This window comes from Panthera onca, chromosome B1 (assembly GCF_046562875.1).
Source record: "Panthera onca isolate mPanOnc1 chromosome B1, mPanOnc1 haplotype 2, whole genome shotgun sequence".
Lineage (NCBI taxonomy): Eukaryota > Metazoa > Chordata > Mammalia > Carnivora > Felidae > Panthera > Panthera onca.
In genome coordinates this window covers 108,435,291-108,461,210 of record NC_138342.1, presented here as the reverse complement: position 1 = coordinate 108,461,210, position 25,920 = coordinate 108,435,291, and the positions used below count along the sequence as shown (strand labels likewise).

The window sequence follows — 25,920 nt, the reverse complement described above, 5'->3', positions numbered from 1 at the left end:
GGAGTCATATAAGGTTATTAGCATTAAAACCAATATTTCACTTCTCACTTAAGATTCCATATTCACTTGCTACGGAAAAACATTGCTCAATTATTCCACAGATACTTATGCCATCTTGAGAGAAGAAAAGAGTGGAGTGAAAAACTCATAATGAACCAAAGCAAGTTTTACAAACTGTGTTCCTCCCTATACCCTAAAATACCTGGCTATTAATATTTGAAGAGTGTAAAAACACACAATAAAATATGCCTATCATACAACTTCTCCAGTTCTTTAGAAGAAACAAGAAGAGGATGAGATAGGTAAGAATACCAAAAGGTGAGAACTGAGTGGGGAAGGAAAAAAAGGAAAGTGGACTAAGACGTACAATAAAAATACCCAATCCTCTAAGTTTTTTGAGGCAAAAAAATTATGAAACCAAATAAATAGATGTTAGACCAATCATCTTACCTGAAGAGTCCTTGTTTAAAAAGATAAGCACTAATATGACCCCCTTCTAGATACCGGATTTCACAACCGGGCCAGATTTCTTGTAGACTTCGAACTCCTGTTCGTGGAATGTAGGCATCTTCTTTGGCTTGAACCACTATAATGAGGCTTGGGTCAACTGGAACTAGGTATGGAATTTTAAAAGATGCAACATATATACTTTTAAAAAGTTCTAAGATTTTTATATAAATACTATCATATTAGAAAATAAAACATACTTGATAGTACAGTAAGTCAAGTTGGTCAAATTACAACTTTTTGATTAAGTTAAAAATCAACTATAATATTACATAATATCATAATATTCATCTCTAATACAATGAGATGAACATTCTAAAGAAGGTATGAAATCCAATATATTTTTAGTTAACTATTAAGATGGATTTTTTTTTAAGTTTACTCATTTATTTTTTAGGAGAGAGTGAGTGCACACGAGTGCACACTAGCAGGGCAGGGACTGAGAGAGAGAGAGAGAGAGAGAGAGAGAGAGAGAATCCCAAGCAGGCCCCATGCTGTCAGCACAGAGCCCGACGTAGGGCTTGCACAAACTGTGAGATCATGACTTGAGCTGAAATCAAGAGCTGGATGCTTAACCAACTGAGCCACCCAGGCACCCCTAATTAGATGGATTTAGATTTTCATGGATAAAATATATTTAAATAATCAACTTATCCTGTGAAATACATTTTGGAGCCAACAATAAACATACTCTTGAAAATATGAAATTATTTTGTAAACATCCTTAAAATGTAAAGCATCCTTAAAAATATTTCACAAATATTTACCATCAGCAAACATTCTCCATTTCATATAAAATTGGTACCTGAGAAATTTGCCACATGAGTACATTCATCCATGACTCCTTTCATGAATATTAAAGATTCTTTCTGAAGATTATTTCTTCTTTGTTCTTTACTGAGTAGGTGATATGACTGAGGGCCACAGCTTGTATAACTACTTTTATTGGGTGAAAGTGTTTGATTGAAGCACTCCATCTTAGAGGTATCTTGCAACAAGAGTCCTTCTGATGTGGCACTGATAGATGTTTTATTAGATTGATGGTAGTCACTAGGTTTTTGGGATACAACTTGGTCTGTCATATCTAAATTTAAAGTTCTAGACACCAGATTAAGGTTAGTTAGCTTGTCTGCACCAATAGGGAAGCGTTTCACAAACTCTTGTCCCATTTTGAAAGAATCTGTCTGAATATACAAAAGAAGACATCATTTAGTATAAAATACATTTTATTTAACAACCTTATTAAAATAAAAAGAAAACACAAATGTCCATCAATGAATAAATAAACCAAATGTGCTATAGACATACAATGGATTATCATTTAGTCTTAAAAGGGAACAAAATTCTGATACATACGACAATGGATGAACTTTGAAGACATTACACTAAATGAATAAGCCAGAAACAAAGAACAAATACTGTATGATTTTAAGTTTTATGAGGTACCTAGAGTAGTCAAATTTATAGAGACAGAAAATAGAGTGGGGATTGCCAGGGGCTGGAAGGAGGGGGTAATGAAGAGTTACTGTTTAATGGGTACAGAGCTTCAGTTCAGTAAAATGAAAAAGTTCTGGAGATGGATGGTGGTGATGGACAAAGGTGATGGCTGCACAACAATGTGAATGCATTTATTAACACCATTGAACTGTACACTTAAAAATGGTTGAAATAGTAAATTTTATGTTGCATATATTTGATAACTTAAAAAATAACAGAGAAAAAAGAGATTTCAGAATTTATCTGAGGACTAAGATAAATGACTTATACTACATTGCTTAATGTTTCCTATTAAACAATAAAGGGTATCATTTAGTCTGCATCATGTTTTTATTGCTAAAGTTTTGAAATTCATGATCTGCCTTAATCTTAGAACTTCCAAAAGCCTTATGAGAGTATCCTGGCAGTAACACATCAGCTACCTCAAATCCCGTTCTTAGGCTGAACTAAGAAGAATTAAAAATTATCAAGGAAAAAATATTACCTATTAAAATCTCAAAAGGATGTACTAAGTTTAAGGACTTGTAAGTACAATGTAATTTAAGTAAAAATAAACGTTGTTAAATACTAAAGACAAAGTCAAAAGAAAAAAAATGACAGCCTGGGAAAATATATTTGCAACTTATATGACAAAGAGCTAACTGCTTTAATTTATTAAAAGCTAGAAATGAATATAAAGTCCAAAACCACAATAGAAAAAGTGAGCAAAGGATATGCACATAAAGGTCACAGAAAATGAAATATAAATTACCCTTAAACTTATAAACATGTTCAATTTCACTTAAAATTAAGTAAACTAAGTAAAAACAATACCAATTTTCACCATTAGGTTGACAAAAAAAAATGAAACCCATAAGTTTGCTAACACACTGAATTTGTGAAATTATGGGAAAACAGATACACATGTTCCTGCTGGTAGTAAAAATTGAAACAACTAGAATTAGACAAAATCTAACCACATTACAAATGGAACAACATTTCTAGGAATTTACACTTGTGAAATTTATTCATGGCGGCAGTGTTTGTTACTAGTGAAAAATGAGAAACAACATTAATACCCATCAACAGGGAACTAGTTAATGAATCATGGTATGTCCATCCATATAGTCTCATGCAGCAGTAAAAAAGAAAAAGGAAACATTTGTGTATAGTCCATAAAAAAAGGTAAGAAAAAAGGTCATATTTCTATTGGTTTGAAAAATTCCTTGAAACATTAATAAATAGTGGGTTATTTGTTGAGGGAGATAGGACCTAGGCAAATTGGGAGTACGGGTAGGAACTGTTTCATTATATGCCTTTTTATACTTTTGGATGCTTGAACATATGACCTACAAGCTATTTAAAAAATTAAAGAATGAAAAATTGACTGAAGGCAGGAAAAAAATCCAACAACTTGGTTAACAGAAAAAATCACTAGAGTCATCTGGACCAAAGAACTGTACACCTAAAAACATTGAGAAATGTAAGATCAAGCACCCCAGAATTACTCAGAGGGGTACACCAACAACTTTAACTGCTTTTGATTACAAAAACACAGTTTTTATAACAAAAAAGGAAGCCATCTTGACATTCCCTGAATATGTATTGCTGTGAACAAGTTCTGAGACAAAAAGAGCTGTATACAACCACCAAGAGTCAGAGACATAAAAAAAGTGCTGGGTAAGACTACACTGCTGTTTCAGACAACCAAAGTTTTTGACATCCCTTTCAAAAGATGCATATTGAGTTTTATCATAAGTTCTGAAATATAGGCATTTTTTTATTATATGTATGGGGGAACACAAGGAACTAACCAGCAGGTAGAGATATTTTGTTACAAAGTTCTTAGGCAAGTAAATACCCTTTGAGGTTATGCAAGATAGATTTCCTTTACAAGAGTGAGATTTATAGTGATGTAATCATAAATAAAAAGTCCTAATTGATAGTATAGATGTTTTTTCTTTCTGAGATTTCTTGAGATCCTTGGTAACTTCCAAACTGAATGTATAAAATTTAAAAGTTCATAAAAAGAAAAAAAACCATGAAAGGAATTGGTCACCTTAGGAGACTAAGAGGGAACCAATTCATTATCTTGAAAACTAGTAAATTAAGGGAAAGATATCAAGCATTTATCCTGCCTTTCATATATGAACTGAGCCAAATAATAGGTAACCAATAAGTGCCTTTTTATACAAGTGTTAAAATTAATAAATAAAAAAATGACAGATTTAGACTATCAGTATTTTGCAGTCCTCCACTAATAGACATAGGCATTAAACATCAATGAAGGCTTACACCACAAAATAGAGACAACCGGACATTATGTGCTTCCAACACTCCTACCAAAGAAATAAAAACTGAGTTTAATCAAGCCTCTAGACCCAGCTGCCAACTTTTAGGCAATACAGAGCATGAGTGAACATGCTAAACTATACCATGAGAATGCAATAAAAAATATCTAGATGGTGAGAAACTCTAAAGGTAAATAGTCTAAATTCTTCAACAGATAAATTATAAGGAAAAGGAAAGGAATGGAAGGGAACTTACAGATTAAAAGACACAGAAAAGCACATCAAAAAAAAGAATTGTAGTATATAAGGATACATATTTGGACAATAAAATTATTTTAAAAACAGAAGGAAGTAATTACTATAAAAATAAGGGTAATGATTAGCAGTGCGGGGAGAAGAGCTTTTTAATTAGGACACATGGGAGTGGTTTCTGTGTTGGGTGGTCAATTTCTATTCTTGGCCTATTACAAACAGGTTTTCTGTTTAATAAATGTTGTAAGCCATACATTTGCTTTGCACGATTTTTTATATCTATATTTTCTTTTATTTATTTTTAAAATGTTTATTTATTTTTGAGAGAGAGAGAGAGTGAGTGCAAGCAGGGGAGGGGCAGAGAGAGAGATGGAGAGAGAGAATCCCAAGCAGGCTCCATGCTGTTAGCACAGAGCCTGACGTGGGGCTTGATGTCACAACTGTGAGATCATAACCTGAGCTGAAATCGAGAGTCAGAGGCTTAACTGAGCCACCCAGGTGCCCCTATTTATATTTTATTTTAAAATGAAGAATCTTAAAAACTAAAAAACAGTACTGCCTTTTAACAAATTTGCGATTCTTTTTAAAAATTGAAAACGTGAAACACAATCAACTTTTGCCCCCCCCCAATGTTACGCAGAAATTAAAAATACTTACTCCACAATATTCAAGCATGTGAATAATTTCTTCTTCATAAACTGTCTGTGTATAATACTGCTTTTCCAGCTCCCTCCAATTAATCGATTTACTTAGCACACCCTGAAATAACAAACTAAATTAAGATCAAACCCCACTATCAAACATTTTGTCCAATAATTTTATTATTAATGTGCAGAAAAGAGTAAACATAGCAGGCTTGAGATTTCCTATCTTTAGAAAGCTCTACTTGCAATGTTGGCCCTTGATTAGAGTCTGGGAACTGGACTAATAAACAGTTCTTTGCCCCAATGTATATCTTTCTAAATGATAAAGTGATAAATCATAAAGTCATTGTGACAAACAGTGTAGTTTCTGCTGAACACATACTTTCCCTCTGGAGTTTTGGTACATGAGGCAGAGACTGCCTAAGTGATTGACCCCTGATAAAAACCCTGGACTCCCAGGCTCAATCAACCTTCACTGATGGACATTTTGTACATAGTGTCATAACGCATTGCTAGAGGAATTAAACACAGCCTGTGAGCTTCCAGTGGAAGGTTGTGCTTGATTTCCTCTGGACTTTGCCTCATGTGCCTTTTCCCTTTGCTAATTCTGTATTGTATCCTTTTGATATAAGTCTTAGTTGTGAGTAATACTAGGTGGTATGTCCTGTGATTTCTTCTAGAGAACCACCAAACCTGGAGGGGATTTTAGGAACCCCCAAAACAATTACCTTTCATTACATATAGCTATTTAAGTATTAATTGCAATTAAATTACCGTAGTGAAGACTCCAGATGCTGTGGACCAAGACAGGCATGGGATCAATGGCATGGGCTTAGGCCAGTTGGATACTGCTAAGGAAGCCATCTGAAATATGTTTAACAGTCAGAGAGCTCCTGTTTAAATTTCTATTCATTAAAATGAAAACTATTTACTATGAAGAAAGTAGTCTGGTAAGACTTCATTTACTATGAAGAAAGTAGAAATTGGTAAGATAAGACATGAACACAAAATCTCTAAATACTTGGAGTGCCTGGCTGGCTCAGTTGGTAGAGCATGCGACTCTTGATCTCAGGGTTGTAAGTTTGAGCCCCACATTGGGTAAAGAGATTACTTAAAAATAAAATCTTAAAAAATCTCTAAATACTCATGAGAATGTCTAGCAACCTTGTGAAACCCCAAATCATAAATTCAACAACAACATATAACTTCTCCCTTAGAAAGTAATAAAGTACATTGGAAAATTTTAAGTAATCTCAAGACCTTCCACAGAGAACTACTTTCTACTGGGTAAATATAGAGCAAACATGCTGAAATGTAGATGCTAGGCAGGAGGCTAATCACACTCCGTACTTAAGTGACCTGCTCAGTGACAACAAAATCACAACTATAAAATCTCAGACCTTTGAGGCTGACTGTCAAAAAGCTGGTGAACTACAAAACAAATTATATAACTTATATAATGTAATGTGTGTGTTTAGAGAAAGGAAAAGTTATTTTTTGGCTAGGGGAATCAGAGAAGGCTTCATGAAATGGCTGTCCTTTAGGGGAAATGAAAGATGGGGTCTTGTCTTCTATATAAAGAAGACAACATGATCAAAGGCAAGATGGTGAAAAAGTGCAAAGTCTGCTAGGAAAACAACCAATATAACTTACTTCGGCTGGTCAATAGGGCATATATGGTGAATGGGGTGAGGGAGATAGGTAGGCTGGAAAGACTGAATAGCAACAGATGAGAGGTCCCTTTTGCTCTGTATATAATGGGAAATTAATAAAGAGGCCTGAACAAAAGAGTGGCAATGTCAAAGAAGTAATTCAAGGAAGCTAAAATGATAGCAGTTCATAAGACTGATTGGAAAGAGTAAGATCTGAGGTAGGAAACCAACCAGTATAGGCAGTAGTTCAGGCGAAAGTTCTAAGATCCTAATCTAGGTCATAACAATGCAAACATTACTAGGTAGGGAAAAGAAATAATTGTCCACCCTTCAATTTCACTAATAATATTTCTGAATTTTAGCCAGTTTTTAAACTTAATTTTATAATTCAAATTACTTACAGAAAACTATATATATTTTGTTGTTGTTTCTTTTAAAATGTATGGAGTGACTAATATGTTCAGGAAACAATTAGAGCATATCAATAGCCCTTACTGAACCTACTGCTTCATGGAGAAAAACTGCTAAACAAGTAATCAAAATGCAGTGAAAAAAGTACTAATAAGAGATGAAGTACAGTCTAGGGTTTAGGCTGTGAGTGGAGGAACTTCTCATAGGAAGTAAGCTCTAGACTGGAACCAGAAGGGCAAACTGTTATTTGGTTAGGTGAGAAGGCATGAGAAGGCACTAGGAGAATGCTAGCACCCAGCATATCTAAAGCCCACTGGAATAGCAAGCCTTTGGCAGGTTTTAAGCAGGAGAGAGCACAGATGAGATTTAGGAAAATCACTCTAGTTATGGTGTGGAGAAAAACTAAGAAGTTTAATGAAAGAAAAGACTAGAGAAAGAGAAACCAATTAGGCTGTTTCAGTATATTCTAGAAGACAAAGGTATAACAGGTACCACTTTATCACTGGGGACAGCAATAAGAGATAAATGAAAAGTATTTTCTACATTTGCTATCTTCACCAATTTAACAGCAAAGTAAGTCACTTATATTTCAGATGTGAAAAGTTAAATTTTATAAAAATTAACTTTTAATACAATATTAAATTAAATTCAATACCTGAGCTATGACTATGAAATACAATCATTGTCTATATAAATCATACAAAAAAAAATCATTATAATGGGAAAAGTTTAAAACCTGTTCCTGCTTTTGCCAAGACTAAAATTAATTCTACATCTTAAGTAAATTTTTAAAATAACTACATTCTCTAGATCTTACAAACATAATCACAATTAAGTATCAGTTGAAATTAAAAGGCTTACATGTCCTCCCATGGATATTCCGGTCATTCCTAGAGGTCCATAACCCTCTCTCTCTAGCCAGTGCAAGAGAGCTGCAGATTCTAAAACAAGAGCTCCTCCCATCACAAAAAGGTCAGACACGTTTTTTAGGCTGGACCTTCTAGCCTCACAAGACAAAAGAGAAAATTATTTATGTATTTACATTTTAATATATGCAAAGTTACAACAGGCAGCCAGACTTCATGTTTTTCTTTTAAAGGACCAGATAGCTAATGGAACAAACTGATGGAATTAAGAGTGCTAACATTATTCTACATATTAATCAGCTAATACTTATTTTTTAAAAAGTTATATCTGCTCTTTATTGAAATTCAATTAACTACTTTGAAGCCCAGGAAATATATTTATTTGATAGCACTTAAACAAACTGTTAAAAAAAATTCGTGGTTGTCCCGTATGAATTTACACAGGGGTAAATTATTACAATAGAACTTAAAGCATAAAAATTTTAAAAGCAATGTAAAAGAATTTAACCTAATATGAGGCTCATGTATTACCAAAATCTTAAATATGTTGCTTATTTTCAAAAAATACACAATTTATGAATATAATCAACTGGAAAATCTTTTATTTTTTAAATAGTAGTGTAATTAACATACAATGTTATATCAGTTTCGGCTGTATAACATGGTGATTTGACAGTTTTATACATTACTCAATGCTCACCATGGCAACTGCAATCACCATGTCACTATATAAATGTTACTAAAATATTCTTGACTATATTCCCTATGCTTTACTTTTAATAATTAAAAGTTGGTTGAAAAAGTAATTTTTCATAAAAATACATGTTTTTTTATTAACTTAAATAGGGGTGTCTGGAGGGCTAAGTCAGTTGTGTGTCACTCTTGATTTTGGCTCAGGTCATGATCCCAGGGTTGTAGGATCCACTCCAAGTGTGGAGCCTACTTGGGATTCTCTCTCTCACCCCCTCCCCTGCTCTCTCTAAAATAAAAACAAAACCAATTCAACTAGAATTTTCTGTCTTTAGAAACTAATTTTACATGTTAAGTACATTTCCTTATTAGAAGCATTTAAATCTTTTTAGATTCCAAACCATTCTTATATAGGCATACTTCATCTTATTGCACTTTGGATTGCACTGCATTTCTTACAAACTGAAGGTTTATGGGGTGCCTGGGTGCCTTAATCAGTTAAGTGTCCGACTCCTGATTTCAGCTCAGGTCATGATTTCACAGTTTGTGAGATTGAGCCCTGTGTGAGCCCTGAGATTCTCTCTTTCCATCTATCTCTGCTCCCACCCTGCTTGTACACGCACGTGTACATAAATAAATGAACATTAAAAAAAGAACAAATTGAAGGTTTATGGCAACCCTGTATCAATTAAGTCTACGGATGCTACTTTTCCAAAAGCATTTGCTAACTTCACGTCTCTGTCACAATTTAGTAATTTTCATACTATCGAGAAACCTTTTCATTGTATTTGTTATGGTGATCTGTGATGTTACTGTTGTAATTGTTCTGGGGCACCATGGAACTGCATGCATATAAGATGGCAAATTTAATGGATAAATGTTATGTGTGTTCTGACAGCTCCACCGACCAGCTGTTCTCCACCTCTCTCCCTCTCTCCCACCTTCCTGTTCCCTAAGATATAAAAATCTTGAAAGTAGGCCAGTTGATAACCCTACAATGGCCTCTGTGTTCAAGTAAAAAGAGGAGTCACACATTTCTCACTTTAAGTCAAAAGCTAAAAATGATCAAGCTTAGTGAGGAAGGGATGTCAAAAGTGGAGATAGGCCAAAAGCTAGGCCTCTTGCAGCAAACAGTTAGCCAAGTTGTGAATGCAAAGTAAAAGTTCTTGAAGGAAATTAAAAGTGCTACTCCAGCGACCACACAAAATAGAAAGCAAAACGGTTTTCAATTTTGGAGAAGACTGGTCTGGATAGAAATCAAACCAGCCACAACATTGCCTTAAGCCAAAGCCTATTACAGAGAAAAGCCCTACCTCTCTTCAATTCTATGAAGGCTGAGAGAGGTGAAGAAGATGCAGAAGAACAGTTTGAAGCTAGAAGTTAGTTCATGAGGTTTAAGGAAGGAGGCCATCTCTATAACATAAATGTGCAAGAAGGTAAAGCAGCAACTACTGATATGGAAGCTGCAGTAAGTTATCCAGAAGATCTAGTGAAGATAACTAACAAAGGCAGCTACAAATAACAGATTTTCAATGTTGAAAAACAGCATTCTGTTGGAAGAAGATGCCATCTAGGACTTTCATAGCTAGAGAAGAGATGATAATGGCTAGCTTCAAAGGAGGGTTTGACTCTCTTGTTAGGGGCTAATGCAGCTGGTGAAATATCTCCAAGGTATGCCTATTTAGTGGTAAAAAAGAATATTATCTTATTATTGAAGTGTCCAAGTTAGAATCTGTTTTCAAATTTTAGTTCATATAAAGACATACATGATTGGCCACTGGATGAAACCTTGTCGAGGTGTACAAAATTCACTTTATCAATGGTTGTTTACTGTATGTCTATGTAGGGTAATTATGCACAAAGAACTAGCAGCCGTAGGAATGCCAAGTTGTGAAAAACACATTTCTGGCCCCCAAAGAGCTTATGTCCACTGTCCTACCACATCTCCTCAGAGCTCTAAGTCAGAATTTCTCTTTATGGAAACTATGCTATCCTCTGTCAGAATAGATCATAGATGTGCTTCCTCATAAAACAGCCCATGTATCCTTACATTTGTTTCTTATTCTCATTCCAATTTTCTATTGATGATCATGTAATTCCCCTGATTATGTATTTTGGCCTCGTACAGAAGTCTGAATTATCAAACTCACTTCAGTTTGCTCTTTTAATAGAAGTTACTAATGTAGGGTTCTGGGACAGTGGTTATTTATAACAGTGGACCGAGTCTCACACTTTTGATGAAAACAAGCATAAGATGGCTTTTAAAAAGAGAGATAAAAATAAATTTACTATTTAAATTGCAAACCATCTCTTACAATGAATTATTTGAGAAAAATAAATATACTGGTGTATTATTATATTTCTTGGGTTGATGATACATGATAGGATATTTTATAGACATGATTCTCACAACAATTCTGTTTGGAAGAAATTATAGAGTATTCCCACCTTATAAATGAGGTAACAGATACTTAGACCAAGGTAATACAATTATTAAATGACAAATTACAATTGCAACCTATGTCTCTATGACTCCAAAGTCAACATCTTTCTGTTAAACCCATGCTGCCTCTAACTATAACTCAATAAACTCTTTTGGGTTTTTAACCACCAATAGAACAGAGTAAAAATGACACACTTAGTTCTGAATACAGAGCTTGGTTCCACAGTAAGAATTCTTGAACTACTTAGCTTGGACATTAATTTTTCACATTACACAAAGTTTATTCTAAACTATCCTTCATAGGATACAGGTTTGCTTCCAACCCACCCCAATTTCATCTATATCTCTTCCATGTCACGACCACATAGAACATGTGACCTCTAAATCTATCTCTCCAGGACTTTCCAACTCCCTACTTAACTTCTCCACCTGCAGTTCTAACAGACATCACACATTTAACACATGCAAGTCAGAACTTTTGATTTCTTACCAACAATATCCAATTTATCAATGAGTCTTATCATTTCAACTTCTAATTACCCATGAGAGCTTCTTTCCATCTCCACTGCCACTACCTTAAAGTCACTTTGTTTTCTCCTGCATTACTGCTATAGCTTCCTATTTGATTTTTCTGTTGCTACACTAGCCCGACTAAGCCAAAATAAGCTTTTAATAACACAAATCAGATCATTCCTCTCCTTAAGGTCCTCCAAAGGTTTCCCACTGCACTTATAGTAAAATTCAAAGCACATGGCTCTTCATAAATCTGACCCTTGCCTACATTTCTGACCTTGTCTTATACTACTCTCCCATGCTTATATTAGGTTTTTCATTCTTCCTTCTCTGAGGCTGATCTTCCTCTGGGTTTTCACCTTGGTGGCTCCTTATTATATTATTTTTATCTATCTCTCATCCTAGAATATAAGCTCTATGACAGTAAGGACCTTATCTTTTTGTTGTTATATTCCCAATGTTTTGAATCAAATATTTACTGAATGAATCAAAACCAAACATAACATAGCTTATGGAAATGCAAAAAAAGTTGCCTTCAAAGTTCATCATTTCTAAAAACCAAGAAGAGATTATCTTCAGATTACCTATACTATATATTGCAAGAATAAAAAGGAGTGGTGTTAATTTCACGAAGTAAATGTACTTTAAGAAGGAAAATGTTTTAACATTTCTTCAGTTACAGTTTTATAAATAAAATATATCTTCCATCAGCCTATTAAAAACTTTATTTTAAGTTTATTTTGAGAGAGAGAGAGAGCAAGCATGAGTGGAGAAAGGACAGAGAGAAAGGGAGAGAGAATCCCAAGCAGGCTCTGCACCACCAGCATGGAGCCCAAGACAGGGCTCGAAACCACAAACCATGAGATCATGACCTAAGCTGAAATCAAAAGTAGGACACTTAACCAAATAAGCCACTCAGGTGCCCCTAAAATTAAAAAAAAATTTTTTTTTAATATTTATTTTTGAGAGAGAAGAGAGAGACAAGAGTGTGAGCAGGGGAGGGGCAGAGAGAGAGGGAGACACAGAATCTAAAGCAGGATCCAGGCTCTGAGCTGTCAGCACAGAGCCCCATGTGGGGCTTGAACCCACAAACTGTGAGATCATGACCTGAGCCGAAGTCGGATGCTCAAATGACTGAGCCACCCAGGCACCCCTAAAATTTCTTATTTATCTCTTTATCAAACATTTTAAGTGCAAAAAGCTTAAGATAAAAATTTAACTCAACATGCCTACTACAGTTTTATAACAGAACTTTTCCCCAAATAACATTTGCATGTTAAACTTAGAAATGATTAACCAAAGACTAACAAAAATTTTAATACCACTAAAAATTTGGCATAAAGATTACAAAAACGAAGGTGATGTATACTTACATTTGGTCCTTGGGTTTCCTGCAGCCATTTAAGAATGTGGGTCAAAGAGAAAGTTTTAAAATAATTAAATACAGTTTGTGTCTCAAAACATATTTACTTAAGCAAAATACTTACATTTGAACACAATTTATTACTGAAATAACTATTTTCTAATTATCTCAAATAGGCTGTTGAGGAGTTCTCAGGATTTTCAATGTGATTATTTTTTTTCTTTTTTAAAACAGCTTTATTGATATTGCATACCACATAATTCACCCATTTTAAGTGCACAATTTAATGTGTTTAGTATATCCAAAGGGCTGTGCAATCTTCAACTTAATTTTAAAATTAAGGTTGTTTTTTTTTTTCATTTATATGTTGACAATATAAAATCTAGAAAATACAGAAAAGTATATTAGAAGAAAAACTACTTCATGTACAGACAACCATATTAATATTTTGGTGCATGTCCAGTATTTTTTCCTTACACACAGTTTTTAATGGATTTTCTGTTTTTAGGTTTTCTGCCTATGTCACACCACAGTTTTGTATCCTATTTTTGCATTATACTTTTCATATATTACTGTAAACTTTTTAACAATAACCATTAAAATTTACTGAATGTCATTTACCAGGCACTGTTCTAGACAGTATTAACTAGTTAATACTCTGAATAACCTAAGAGATTATTCCCATTTACCAATGAAAAATCTGAGGTACTAAAAGGTTACATAACAGGTCCAAGGTCATACAGGTAGTAAATGGTAGAGCAATATACATAACCAATCACATAATATTCTAATATTATGAACCACAAATTACTCAACCATTTTTCTATTGTGAGACATTTAAGCTATTTTTAATGCTTTACTATTATAAATAAAATTATATAAATCTCTTTTCAATCAACTTTCTCTTTTCTTCGTATTTTATCCTTAGAGTAAATTTCCAAGAATCAAAATCACTGTCAAGGGACATAAGATTTTTTAATGCTCCTGATACATACAGTAGAAATGCTTTCCCCAAGGATTAAACCAATTTTCACAGCCATTAGTAATAAGAGTGCCCATTTTTTTTTTTTTTTTTTTTTTTTTTTTACAATAGCCTCACAACTACTGGGTTTTATTTTTTAAATCTTTGGTAATGTTGCTTTAACTTTACATTTCTCTTATTACCAGCAACGTTGAACATTTCTTTTAAATTAAAAAAAAATTTTTTTTACAGTTTATTTATTTTTGAGAGAGAAAGAGAGAGTACATGAATGGGGTAGGAACAGAAAGAGAGGGGAGAGAGAATCCCAAGCAGGCTCTGCAGGCTCTGTGCTGTTGGCACAGAGACCTATGTGGGGCTTGAACTCACGAACCGTGAGATCATGACCTGAGCCGAAACCAAGAGTCAGATGCTTAACCAACTGAGCCACCCAGGTGCCCCGAACATTTCTTTATATCTGTGCATCAGTTTCGTTTCTTCTTCTGGGAATAGTCTGACGTCATCTTGAAAGTCAAGTTAAGAACTGTTCTAAACCTCAACTGATGACTTAAATGTAAATGAATTTAAAACATGAAGGTTTCCTTAATAGCAAACATTTGACTTAATAATATTAAAATCCAGCATAAGTTTTATAAGAAAAAAGTACAATTTATCTTCATTACACAGTGGAAGCACAATCCTTAACATTGGTTGTTTAAAGGCATGAAATAATTTTTCACTTCTTTTCATTCTTGCTTCTTAAATATTTTCTGAACTGACACTAAATTTAACTGGTTTAGAAAACCTGGTTACTATCTATCATTCTTTTTGAAGACTAAATCTATAAATAAGAGAAAAGATTTCTAGGTATCACAAAAGGATATAATAAGGGTTTTCTAGCAACAAAGAAGCCATTCGGGCTTCTTTAATCATAGGACGAGCCATTAGTGTTCGTCGTCTCCAGTAATGCTAAGGAAAGAAAAGATGACATACTTAAAGAATGTAATAACCACATCTGTGTTACAAAGAGTATGTCAACAAATTAGGGATTAAGGCATCATAAGAAAGTCTTACATGATCTCCTGTTCCAGCAAGATGAATGCATACAGGTTTATATTTGCTGTTCCACTCCTTAGGAACAATAAGTTGAAACCTATTTAAAATAAAACACATAAGTAGAATTCTCTTTAGAAGGTTTTCAATACAAACTTTCAATTTGTAAATAATTAAATTATTTGGGAGAAGAGATCATTCAGAATTTTGACATTTAAATTATGATGAATAATTCATGTTTGCATAAAGGCAAATAAGATATTATAAATTTGCTATATTAGGATATTATATTAGGATATTAAAATATGCAGTACAATATAAACGCAGAATTCATTGTAATCATTTTTACCTTATTCAGTATCACTTTATAAATGCATAATGAAATTTTCTTATTTTGTTGAGACATCAATATATATGAGTAAGTCTTAGAAACAACAACTCTCTACATAGCTCTGCTTTTTCTCCTTGCAGGAATAATGCTTGGTTGTACAAGCTGTTGATGTATCAGTAAAATACTTTATGTTATCTCTTTTGCTTTCCAACTTGGAGAAAAAGCAATCCATGCCAGATGACAAAAAACAAAAAACAAAAAAGTTTTCCCTATGTGTCATCTTCTTATTGTAGTAATTTGCTTTTCATTTAATGTTTTTTCCCTATAGGACTTTTACTTTAATTGTGGTAAAATACATGTAACATAAAATTTACCATTTTAACTATATTTAAGTTGTACAGTTCAGCAGCATTAAGTACATTTACATTGTTGGGGTGACACCTGGGTGGCTCAGTTAAGCTTCCGACTCTTGGTTTTGGCTGAAGTCATGATCTCATGGTTCGTGGGCTTGAGTCCCGCATCAGGCTCTGCACTACCAGCATAAAGCCTGCTTGGGATTCTCTCTCTCATCCTCTTTCTCTGCCCCTCTCCCACTCACTCTCTCAAAATTAATAAACTCAAAAAAAATTTTTAAAAAGCATATTTACAGTGTCATGCAACAATCACCACCATTCATCTTCAGAACTTTATCTTCCTAAACTGGTTTACTTGCCTTTTTAATTTCCTTAGCAATTGATATTTTAGAATTATTATCTAGTATAATACTGCATTCTGTCAACTCAAGGTTTGACCTTAGGTAGCTGCATTCTCAGGCAACATAAACCTCAATTTTGAGCTTATTTTGCTTGTGCAGGGGACAATATCACTAGTTATCTATTATCAATAAATTGTTGAATAGAGAATACACACAAGTACATTTAGGAGGGTTCAGTGGTTCTTTCTGTTTTATGCTCATGGGAACTAACTCTTAATTTTTAATCTCTTCATCAAAACTGCCAATGTTAACAACTCTACTTCATTTTGCATTCTCAGAACTGTCCTGCTTCTTGATATTTTGATGATTTGGGGTAAATAAAAACATTTAAAAATGCTTTCTGTGAAATGCTGGACATCTCTATTATTTTTTTCCTTCTGTTTCATAGCATTCCATGTAGAGACTTCATTATTGGAGAATAGCTTTAAATTAATAAGAATATTTTATTACAGTAATAACTGACCACTCATCTAATAGAGGCTCACTAATTAGTCTGTCTGCTCATATTACAGTACCTTCTCACAAGAGTATTTTCCAGTGCCCTGTGATGAATAGGTAGAGTTCATGTGAGCTCCTCAGCTACAGTTGATTGGGCCTGGGGTAGTACAAATTAGGGCAGTAAAGATTTGTTCTTTTGGTAGTCTGTAATTAGAACAGACTCTAGATTCTGTTGAGCTTTCAACATGAAGGCTCTGTGGAGCTGTGGTAGCTATTTTTTGTCACTGCATGAGAAGCAGAGAAAGATAAACTACCCACAGAGAAATGGCATGGGTCATAAAGCAGGGATAAGAGACCAGGAAGCATACAGGAAAGGGAGGTAGGGAAAGTATCTATATAGATCTTAATGGCTTCCCATTTTCAGCTTCCAAAATCTCTTTTTAAATACTGAGATAATTGACATACATTATTAGTTTCAGGTATATAATTCAATGATTTGATATATGTATGTATTGTGAAATGATCATCACAATAGCTAGCATCCATTACCACACATAGCTACAAAAATCCTTTTTCTTGTGATAAGAACTTTTAAGATCTACTGTCTTAGCAATTTTCAAATATACAATACAGTATTAACTACAGTCACCATGCTGTACATTATATCCTCAAGACTTATTTTATAACAAAGTTTGTACCTTTTGACCGCTTTCACCCAATTCACCCAGCCCCCACTCCCAACTCTGGCAACTACCAGTCTGTTCTTTGTATCTCTGAGTTCCAAGTTGTTGTCATCGTTGTTTTAGATTCCACATATAAGTGAGAACATATGGTATCTGTCCTTGTCTGACTTATTTCACTTAGCATAATGTTCTCAAGGTCCATGTAGTTGCAAATGGGAGAATTTCCTTTTTTGTTGCTGTTGTTATTTAATTTACTTTGAAAAGAGAGGATGGAGGGGTAGAGAGAGGGAGAGGGAGAGAGAGAATCCCAAGAAGGCTCTGCTGTCAGTGCAGAGCCCAACATGGGGCTCAATCCCACCAACCATGAGATCATGACCTGAGCCAAAATCAAGAGTCAGACACTTAACCGTTCAACCAACTGAGCCATGCACATGCCCCCGGAGAATTTCCTTCTTTCTTATGTCTGAATAATACTGCACTCCTTTTATATACCACTTCCTTATCCTTTCATCCACTGATGGACATTTAGGTTGGATCCATGTCTTGGCTATTGTAAATAATGCTGCAATGAACACGGGGGTGCAGATATTTTCTCAAATCAATGTTCTTGTTTCCCTCAAATATATACCCAGAAGTGGAGTTGCTGGATCATACATGGTAGTTCTATTTTTAATTTTTAAAAAAAAATTTTAATGTTTATTTTCTTGAGAGAGAGACAGAGTACAAGCGGGGGAGAAGCAGAGAGAGAGGGAGCCGAAGTAGGCTCCAGGCTCTGAGCTGTTAGCATAGAGCCCGATGTGGGGCTCAAACTCATGAACTGTGAGATCACAACCTGAGGCAAAGTAGGATGCTTAACTGACTGAGCCACCCAGGTGCCCCGCCCTGTGTATTTTAAAAGAATGTGTATTCAGATGCTGCTGGATATAATATTTTGTGAATATCTAGGTTAAGTCCACTTGATTTAATGGGTAGTTTGAGTCCAACGTTTTCTTACTGATTTTCTGTCTGGATCATCTATCCATTGCTGCAAGTCAGGTATTAAAGCTCCCGACTATTATTCTATTGCTGCCTTCAAGTTTGTTAATTTTTTTAAAAGGTTTTTTTTTGTTGTTGTTGTTGTTTTTTATGTTTATTTATTTTTGAGAGAGAGAGACAGGGCATGAGCAGGGGAGGGGCAGAGTGTGAGGGAGACGCAGAATCCGAAACAGGCTCCAGCCTCTGAGCCATCAGCACAGAGCCCGATGCCGGGGCTCGAACCCATGAACCGCGAGATCGTGACCTGAGCCGAAGTCGGACGCTCGACCGACTGAGCCACCCAGGCGCCCCGTTAATTTTTTTAAATATATATTTAGCTCCTATATTGGGTACATAAATATTTACAAATGTTATATCCTCTTGTTAGACTGATCCCTTTATCATTATATAACGACCTTCTTTAACCCTTATCCAATATTTGTTTTTAATGTTTATTTTTGAGAAAGAGGGAGGGAGGGGCAGAGAGAGGGGGGGACAGAGAATCTGAAGCAGGCTCTGTGCTGACAGCAGACAGCTCGATTCAGGGCTCAAACTCATGAACCATTAGATCATGACCTGAACCCAAGTCAGATGCTTAACTGACTGAGCCACCCAGGTGCCCCTCCAATCTTTGTCTTTTTTGTATGATATAATATAGCTACCTTTATTTTCTTTTGACTTTCATTTGCATGGAGTATCTTTTTCCATCCCTTTACTTTTAGTCTATGTATCTCCTTCATCTGAAGTGAATCTTTTTTTCTTAAACAGTTTTCTTTTAAAGCTGATTTATTTATTTAAGTAATCTTTACACTCAAACCCCGAGATCAAGAGTTGAATGATCTTCCAACTGAGCCAGCCAGGTGCCCTGGAAGTGAGTCTTTTATAGGCAGCACATACTTGAGTCCTGTTTTTTCTTTTTTTTCAATCCATTCAGCCAGTCTAAGTCTTTTGATTAGAGAATTCAGTTGGTTTACATTTAAAGTGATTATTGACGGTTATAAATTTATTATTGCCATTTTGTTTATTGTTTTCTGGCTGTTGTGTTATTCTTTTTATTATTTTATTATTCTTTTGTTCCTTTCTTTTTTTTGTCTCTTTGTGATTTGACGATTTTCTGTAGTGGAATGCTTAGATTTCTTTCTCTTTGTCTTTTGTTTATCTAATAGGTTTTATCTTTGTGGTTCCATTAGGCTTATATAAATTATTTATAACAGTCTCTTTTCTATAGTTTTATTCTGCTTCACCCCACATTTACCGGGAGCAATGCTAAATAATTATTGCAATTAATGCTAACCAATTAAAAATAGTATGCCATTGATATTATAATTGTAAGTAAAAAATAACTTACTACTTTAAACTTTCTGAATAAAAACTCTTACCTTGCAATAACAGATTCAATTGGCATTATATCAGGCACATAGTGGGCCATGGGGGAAACAAAGTGTCCATCTAGGATCTTACAGTCTGACTGCTCTTCAATCTAAAAGAAAAGCAAGACCAAAATGTATACATACATATAGACTAAGGTCTATCATGCATGTTTTAATATAAAAACGTTCCATTCAATTAAAATTTTTTTCACTGACTACCATGTATTCTTTTGCCCCAGTCAGTTTTCTGAAGCATGGCTCCTCACACACATTTCTTTTCCTTTTACATCCTTTACTACAGGCTAGTTGGAAAAGTAAACTATAAATAAATTGCATTTGTACAAAAGCATGAAATAAGTCAATAAAATACTAGTTGGAAGAATTCAAAAATATCAAAATAAACATAAGAACAATTTACAAAGAAACTGTAAAAATAATTTACTGCAATCAAATAAGGGTTGACTTGATGTTTAAGCAATCCATTGAGACAATGAGTCATGTAAACATTAAATAAGGAGAAATGTATATTTATATTTATAGCAAAGGCATTTGCTAATGTCTGACACCTAAACTTTCCCTTCATCAGTTATTTTTTATAAATAAAAAATCTTTATCAGGTCAGTAATCAAAATTAAATTAGCAGTAAAGCACCACATATTTTCATTAAAATTGTAAACAAAAAATTTTATCTGTGGATACCATATATAACCATCTTATTTTAAAACAAAATTTCTAGCCAGTAATGTCTTATTAAATAATCCACATTTTGTTTTGCATGTGACTTAAAATGCTACTTTATCATGAAGTAAGTTTTAATAAGTTATAACATTATTTTCAATCCTTTATTGGGTCTTATAAGTCTATCTTTTTTTCCCCCCACTCGTTTAAAAGGTTTTTTCTGGTTTTTGGCTTCCAAGTTTTTATTTAAATTCTAGCTAGTTAACATACAGTGCAATATTAGTTTCAGATGTAGAATTTAGTGGTTCATCACTTAACATCAAATACCCAGTGCACATCACAGCAAGTGCCCTCCTTAATCCCCATCACCTGTTTAACCCATTCCTCCATCTGCCTCCCCTCTGGTAGCCATCAATTTGTGTTCTATAGTTAAGAGTCTGTTTCTTGGTTTGCCTCCCTCTCTCTCTTTTTTCCCCTTTGGTTCATTTGTTTCTTAAATTCCACATATGAGTGAAATCACACAGTATTTTTTTCACTGAGCTTAATACTAACTCCATCCACGTCATTGCAAATGGCAAGATTTCATTCTTTTTTTATGGTTGAGTAATATTCCTGTGTGTGTGTGTGTGTGTGTGTGTGTGTGTGTGTGTGTGTGTGTGTGTATACACCACATCTTCTTCATCCATTCATCAGGTGATGGCCACTTGGGCTGTCTCCATAATCTGGCTATTGTAGATAATGCTTATTAGCCTACCTTTCATTTATACCAATATCATGCTGTTTGATCATGCTGCAGCTTTATAATATCTATTGACAAATGACTGAAGTAGGTTTTCCTTATCACTCTTCTTTTTTAGGTGTTCCTGATCTGATTGTACTTTCATGATTCTTCCCAAAATAATTTTAAGATCATTTTATAGACTTTAGTTCTAAATTGAGTATTTTAATTAGGATTGCACTGCATTTTTTGAAAATGGTAAGGAGACCTGATGTGTACAATATGAATTTATATGATTTAGAATAATAAACTATTTGATAAAGGAGGCAGCACAGATTAATGTGAAAGGGAGTAATAATCCCACAAATAGTGTTGGGACAAATGGCAACTTGGTAAGAAAAAAAAGCAATTTAGAACCATAAGTAATATAGACTTAAAAATTAAACCAGCTATAACTCAACAATAAAAAGATGAATAACCCGGTTAAAAATAGGCAATGATTTCATAGATGTCTCCAAAGAAGATATACAAATGGCCACTAAGCACATGAAAAGATGCTCAACATCACAGTTATAAGGGAAAGGAATATTGAAAACCACAATAAAATACTTCACACCCATTAGGATGGCTATTTAATACAAATATTAGTGTGAATGTGGACAAATTGGAACTATTATACCCTACTGGTGGGAAAAGTAAAATGGTGCACTTTGGAAAACAGTTCTTAGTTTGTCAAAAAGTTAAGTACAGAATTACCATATGACCCAGAAATTCCACTACTAGATTAATATCAAAAAAATTCAAAACATATATACACAAAAACAATTGAACATGAATGTTCACAGCCTTATTGATAATAGTCAAAGAACAGAAACAATCCATATGGTCATTAGCTGATAAATGGATAAACAAAATGTCACATATCTATACAATGGAATATTATTTAGCAATAAAAAAGAAGAAGGTAATGTTACATAACATGGATGAACCAAGAAAATTTGCTAAGTGAAATAAGCCAGACACAAAGACCTCATATTATATGATTCCATTTATATGAAAAGTCTAGAATAGGTCCATTGAGATAGCAGATTAGTGGCTACTAACAGGTGGGAGGCTGGGGAAGTAGGAAGTAACAGCTAATGGGTACACAGTTTCTTTTTGAGGAGATAAAAATGTTCTGGAATTGGCTAATGATAGTGGTGATGTTTGCACATCTTAGGAAGAATAATAAAAAAACAACAACACTTAACTGCACACCTTAAAAAAGGTGAATTTCATGGCAGGTGAATTTTACCTCAATTTTTAAAAACCAAAAGAGACAGTAATGGGAACAATAGGGGAAGAGGAATGGATGCATCCCCAAATCTTAACAGTAATTTTTCCTTGGGATACAAATAGAATTAAGCAGTGGAAAGTGACAGAAAGTTAGCTTTTTGATTTTTTACTTGGTATGCTTTTAATTTATTTTAAGCCTGTGATTTATAATAGAATAAAAAAACCAGGTAAATAGTAACATTTAGCAAAATTTGAGGGAGAAATGTTCTAAATCCAGAAGCTATAGAAAGAAGAGCTATATGGTACGGATGAGGGATTTCCAATTTATAAAATTTTGTTTTTAGCAGTGGAACTGTTTTGAAAAATGAAATCCTCTAAGGATATCCAATACATATAAGAGATGAAAATAGAGTTACTTTGGTTGAAGGGCAATGAGAGATATGAAGGCTATGCATTTGTACCCCTTCCCCAACAATACTTCAATTATCCAATTATATAATCCTAGAACTGTTTTACAGAAAAACATGGTTGCTAAAAAACAACACTATTTCAAATATATTCTCTAATTTTCTCTAATATTACTGCGTTTTCTTTCTACCATTCTTTCACCAATTATTTCCCATAACATTTCCCTGATGTTATTTAATAGGCGTTTTGGTTAACAACTTCTCATGTGCTGATTCTCCAAGTAGAATACTTTCCTGTATTACTCATAATTCTTCTTAAATATTTTAATCCTTCTGATCCTAAAGATACAAAATGAGGCTCAAAAAGATGAAGCCTTAAATATTTTCTTCTGTTCAAGCAAGTACTAAATATATGCTCTCATATACATGATTACAATTATTATAAGCATCCTATTAGGATACATATGGTATTTATTTTAATCATATTAAATGAAAAGTCTATACTGTACTCATGTTTTAGTGTTTGTTATTATACTCCAATATTCAACTTATTCTTTTTTTAAGCTTTATTTTATTATTATTATTATTTAAGATTTTATTTTCAAGAATGTCTACACCCAACATGGGCTTGAACTCACTCCACTGACTGAGCCAGCCAGACACCCCTCAACCTATTCTTGACACATATTTATGTTAAACCAGAATTTCTGTAATTGCATTTCTTTCATTTAAATACCTTATCAATGTGTACTGGGTAATCACTTGAAACCAGATTCTGACATCTTTCTCGATTTCCAATCATCTTTCTGAATTCGAAGAGTCTATTAGGATAAGGGGGGAAAAAGGGAAAAATTCAATATGCCCATTATACAGGGAGTGATGTATAATGCTGAAAAATTTGCAAGTCCAGTTCATAAGCTATGTTAAAATTTAATTCAAATCATTAGAGAAAAAGATGAGGCTACTGGTTTTTATTCAAGCTGGACATCTTATCCATAAAACATTTAAGAAATATGGTTCAGAAAGCAATTAACATACGCAATACTCAAAATTAAAGGCATAAATCCTGAAAATTCATTTTCTTAAGTCCAGATACTTCTATGACCTATAGTATATCCCAGCTTTATAGTCATTACAAATTCAATATACATGAGGAAGCTCTATCCCTGGAAACTATAAGCAACTTAAAAATAATTAAAGTTCAAAATCTACTTTGTATTTGAGAGCTCTTTATTTTTAATTTTAAAATTACTTTTAAAATAATTTATGATTATATAAGATAAAACAGAAATAATTAAAAAGACAAGAGAAAAAGAAGCAATTTAATATTTTATATACTTTAATGCTTAATTTGTCAATCACTTCATATTTATAACAAAGGATTGTATCACTGAAAAAAATTTTTTAATTTTTTTTACTAAAACAAATTTAGAATAAACATTAAGAAAAAAATGGTTACCTTTTGAGATCCTCTGGCCTCCCCCATCCTCTGATAAAAAGTTTTGTGAGGAGAAGTCTCCGGTATAGAATATCTAACTTGCTGACACCCATTAGTAACAAACAAACATCTATGAAACAAAATTTAAAATAACTTTAAAATATTTTATTTTAGGCACTAGGTCAATTTCCTAGCCATCTCTTTAAATATCAGGTAAAAATTACAGATTGATCTACTCTCCTTGGAACTTTGCAACTTTCAAACATACTATCCATCTATCTGTGTATATTTATTTTATTTTAGGAAGAGTGTGCATGTGCGAGTGGGGGAGGGGCATAGGGGGGAGGGGTAAAGGGAGGGAGAGGGGGAGAGAGAGAGAGAGAGAGAGGCAGGGGGAGGGAGAGAGAGAGACAGACAGACAGACAAAGAATCTTAATCTCTGTTCAGCATGGAGCCTGATGCTGGGCTCCACCCCACGACCCTGGGATCATGACCTCAGCCAAAATAAAGAGTCCAACGCTCAAGCAACTAAGCCACCCAGGTGCCACATATATGTGCGTGCGTGCGTGTGTGTGTGTGTGTGTGTGTGTGTGTTTAATGTATTTATTTTGAGAGAGAGCAAGTGAGCATGAGCAGGGCCGGGGCAGAGGGAGGGAGACAGAGAATCCCAAGCAGGCTCCCTGCTGTTAGTTCAGAGGCCGAAGTGGGGCTCACATTCGTAAACCAAACAGTGAGATCATGACCTTAGCCCAAACCAAAAGTTAGATGCCTAACCAACTGAGCCAGCAGGTGCCAATATACTGTATATTTTTAACTATAGTTACCATAATGTACATTACACCCCCAGAACTATTTATCTTACAGATCTTAAAAATATTCATTGCAAGAAAAAAATGTGTAACTATATTTGGTGATGGATGTTAAACTTATTGTGATAATCATTTCACAATATATACGTAAGTCAAATCATTATGCTGTAAGTTTTAAATTAATACAATGTTACATATTAATTATATGTCAATAAAACTGAAGAAAAAATTTAAGATTGAGATTAAACTATGTACCTTAAATTTATTCTCTCAGATATAAGACGTGAAATATAGACAAAAGGAACTGGGATGAAAGTAGAGAAGATAAACTGTGTATTCTTTTAGGGTAAGGTCTTCCCACCTTCAGCACAGCAACTAACACTCAATATTTATTGGATAACAATAGCTGTAGCTATTACTTATGTAGTACTGTACAATCTGCCATGCATCATTTTGTAAAAATACAAACACATACACATACACATTCTTGTTTAAACCTCCCAACAACTTTATGAAGAAGGATCTACTATCCCAACTGAAGCACGGAGAAAATAGGTGATTTATTTAAGATCACAGAGCTAGTGGTAGGTGGAGCTAAAACTGAATCCCAGGCACACAGCAAGATCTAACTACTGTTCTACATTGCCTGTCTACTAAACTATGATTCGTGAAAACTTTGTACCACTTATTTAACTTTCCCAAATATTTCTAAAGTGTTTTTTTTATTTTATTTTATTTTTAAATACCTGCCTGTCTTTTCAAATGGAATGGTGTAGTTTTGATTTGTGGGCAAAATGTGATTCATTTTCAGGGTTTATTCTACCTAGAAAAATGGAAAATAGAAATGTGCATTTCTATCAGTGAGCTTTAGTAAGTACTTATCTAT

General features: G+C 34.0%; 2 protein-coding genes across 5 annotated transcripts in view; one reads left to right on the top strand and one right to left on the bottom strand.

The window, feature by feature from the left end:
- Positions 1 to 25,920, top strand: part of MFSD8 (major facilitator superfamily domain containing 8) — a 143,550-nt gene that overhangs the window by 30,229 nt on the left and 87,401 nt on the right. The window lies entirely within an intron of this gene.
- Positions 1 to 25,920, bottom strand: part of ABHD18 (abhydrolase domain containing 18) — a 44,544-nt gene that overhangs the window by 2,170 nt on the left and 16,454 nt on the right. The window contains exons 2-12 of one of the 2 annotated variants that reach the window (XM_081795569.1): positions 24,247 to 24,355; positions 23,524 to 23,608; positions 19,719 to 19,819; positions 15,141 to 15,219; positions 14,951 to 15,035; positions 13,119 to 13,146; positions 8,095 to 8,233; positions 5,945 to 6,034; positions 5,184 to 5,285; positions 1,313 to 1,691; positions 451 to 613 (exon numbers count right to left, since the gene is read on the bottom strand). In XM_081795569.1, the coding sequence (XP_081651695.1) occupies positions 451 to 613; positions 1,313 to 1,691; positions 5,184 to 5,285; positions 5,945 to 6,034; positions 8,095 to 8,233; positions 13,119 to 13,146; positions 14,951 to 15,035; positions 15,141 to 15,219; positions 19,719 to 19,819; positions 23,524 to 23,608; positions 24,247 to 24,338 (1,343 nt within the window). In that variant the 5' untranslated portion in view covers positions 24,339 to 24,355. Of the gene's footprint in view, positions 1 to 450; positions 614 to 1,312; positions 1,692 to 5,183; positions 5,286 to 5,944; positions 6,035 to 8,094; positions 8,239 to 13,118; positions 14,592 to 14,950; positions 15,036 to 15,140; positions 15,220 to 19,718; positions 19,820 to 23,523; positions 23,609 to 24,246; positions 24,356 to 25,920 lie in introns of those variants that run through there. The other variant, XM_081795568.1, reaches the window with a different exon arrangement.